Raw genomic sequence first — 2,887 nt, 5'->3', positions numbered from 1 at the left:
CTAAGTTGATTGGTTATGATTTTGAAATATGTTTTAGAAGTGGGAAAGAGAATAAGGTCGTTGATTCACTGTCGAGAATGAATGAGCCCTCTGAAAAGGCTATCGTGATGACTATTTCATTTCCATTGACTGACTGGGTGGAACAACTCAAGCAAGAATGGCAATAGGATGTGGAAATTTAGAAATTAATCCAAGAATTACAAGCAAACCCAACCTCAATTCTCACCTCTAAGTTCAACTGGGAACATGAATTACTCAAGTATAAGGGAAGATTATGGTTAGGCAGGAGTTCAAACTTGAAACCAGTTATACTTAAAGAGGCTCATGCGGGTGTAGGAGGACATTCTGGTATAAAGAATACTTTGGCAAGAATCCGATGGGCCTTTTATTGGAAGAAGATGCGTAAAGAAATAGGTGCATTTGTGGTAGAATGCGACGTATGTTAGAGGAACAAACATGAGAATGTTTCTTATCTTGGGCTACTACAACTGTTACCCATTCCGGAGCAAGTTTGGATAGACATCCATGGATTTACAACTCATTACAAACATTATGATAAAACACATATGCCATTCTTTGGAAGAAATTATCTTGAGATAGGTATGTAAAGTTAGAGATGGTTATTTTTAATATTTTTTAACATCAACATAACACTTACCTCGCATAACACAACTCAATACAAATCTATGATAAACCATACCCCTTGGAAAATGATAGCTGAAGAAATTATCATGAGATAGTTATGTAAAGTTAGAGATGGTTAGACATTGTTATAGACTTGGGGTAGATGAACTATGGGATGGTCAATGTGATGACGGACGAAGCTAGGTCACCTCAGTTGTTTCACATGTGAAACCTAAAGGCTTGACATGAAAATGAGTTAACAAGTTGGAATGATTAATAATATGTTAATCATATGCCTGTTTGAAATAGTAATTAAGCGAATCAAATGTGTAACAAGGAATTTAATTTCTACTTAAAATCCATGGATCAAACTATGAGAAATTTCCCAAAATGGTAGTAGAAAGAATAACCACTAATAACAAAATGTATCCAATTAAACTAACCTCATAGTTAAAGAAATATACTAGTTGAACCCCCTATACTCTTAAAAATTTAAGTCTAATCTGTGTCTTTGCATTATGTTTCAAACTGTCTTGGAAGCCAACAGCAGACGAAGCAATTCCACAAAACAACTTAAACAATGGACATTTAAAACAATTCCACAAATTAAACAGTGAAACTTAAAAGATATTCAAAAAAGGAATCTAACCCTAGATTCATCAACCTTGCCAAGGCTGGAGCAGAGGGGGATCTATCCAGTTGCTGTTCCCATACAAACGATCAGGATCCCAAGTATCAGGATAAACTATTCTTTCCTCGGATGCAGATCCGATTCCTGGACTTACAGGCCCATAAGTGATGAATGTTGGTGTGTGCCAAAGGAAATAGTAAACCCTATTTGCAACCATTTTTGTTTTCTCTCCTGCTGAAACTCCAAAGCAAGGATTCCCAAGAAATATTGCTCCACCTTCCAAGCTTTCCATTTTCACCCAAACCCTATCCAACCAATCGAACCTGAATATATCGCACTCAGTCCCAGAATACTTTGACTCATTTTCCATAAATACTATTATCAGACGTCCACCGTATTCAAGAAAGTATCTCTCTCTCGGCCAAAGTGGCATATCCCACATTATGCTCACCAGCGGCCACCACTCTTGGGTAGCGATATTGAAGGATGCCAGTAATCCCCTTTCGCTAAAACAATAAAAACTGCCTTCCATGTAAACCACACTCTCAGCAGAATAACTCGACGCATTGGGACAGGTAAAGGTATGAGTCCTCCATGATTTATCCCCTATAGAGTGTGTGCTGATAAAAATTTGATCGCTAGTGGATGGATGTGACACGAAGAAGACACAGTCGGGAGAAGTCGGAATGGAGGAGAAAGTGGCAGCAACATCCCTAAATAAAGTTTGATGTTCCGGGGCCTTCAAACCCGGCAATGTTATAATCTTTTTAGTGAGAGCATTATGTACAAAATATCGAGTAATACCCACCTTCCGATATAAAGTAACCCTAACATTGCCTGCCATATCTTTAACTACCCTTCTAAATAAACAATACTCCAACCCTTTGGTGAAAAGCACCCAACCGGATCTGGACGCACAGACTGTTGCAGCGGGGAGCTCGATGCTTCCTGGTGGTAACCCCATTTTACCTGGTATAACGTGTGTATCTTCTATAACGTAGGGCAGTCTGCGAAAAGGTTCAAAGAGTAAGCATAGCCTACTAGTAAGTGTTAACCAATGATTCATAATCCATGGTAGGTTATGAATGGGTTGAAGGTCATGAATGGGTGCTAGAAGCCAATCCTTGCAAACTGCACGGAGGCGGATTAAATCCACTAGGGACAATCGTTCAACTATTAGTCGCAGAATATCTTGAGGAAGAACAGACCATAGCCGGCTTTCCTGTTCCTCCCGAGGATCAGGATGGGGCTTTCCACTCTCTTCTCGCATTGCCATGGCTGGTGTAGACGGCTCGCTCCTCTTCAATTCTTAATACCTAGTAGGAGAATAATATAACTCAAAGATTTTCTTGCTAAAAAAATATAAAGTTCAGAATTACTTGCCTAAAAATCATAAAGACTTCCCATAAAACGAGGAGACTGCGCTAAATAAGTCAGACAGTTTGTTTAAAGGTTTATTTAAAGTAAATAATTTTTAGATATTTTAAAATTAATTAACATAACATATATAAATATATAAAATAATATAAATAACTCTCAACACAATTATTTCAGATATTTTTCCTTACTGATATTAATTTGACTTCCTCATGAAATTTTTTAAAAGATATTTTTCTTATTAATATTAATTTG

General features: G+C 37.4%; 1 protein-coding gene across 1 annotated transcript; it reads right to left on the bottom strand.

Moving 5' to 3' along the window:
* Window positions 1–1,283: 1,283 nt before the first annotated feature.
* Window positions 1,284–2,531, bottom strand: LOC117930592 (F-box protein At3g56470-like). The gene has a single exon (XM_034851227.1). It carries the CDS (start codon window positions 2,529–2,531, stop codon window positions 1,284–1,286), a length of 1,248 nt encoding a protein of 415 aa, XP_034707118.1.
* Window positions 2,532–2,887: the final 356 nt, after the last annotated feature.

Source organism: Vitis riparia, chromosome 14, assembly GCF_004353265.1.
Source record: "Vitis riparia cultivar Riparia Gloire de Montpellier isolate 1030 chromosome 14, EGFV_Vit.rip_1.0, whole genome shotgun sequence".
Lineage (NCBI taxonomy): Eukaryota > Viridiplantae > Streptophyta > Magnoliopsida > Vitales > Vitaceae > Vitis > Vitis riparia.
This window is presented reverse-complemented; position numbering and strand designations above follow the sequence as displayed.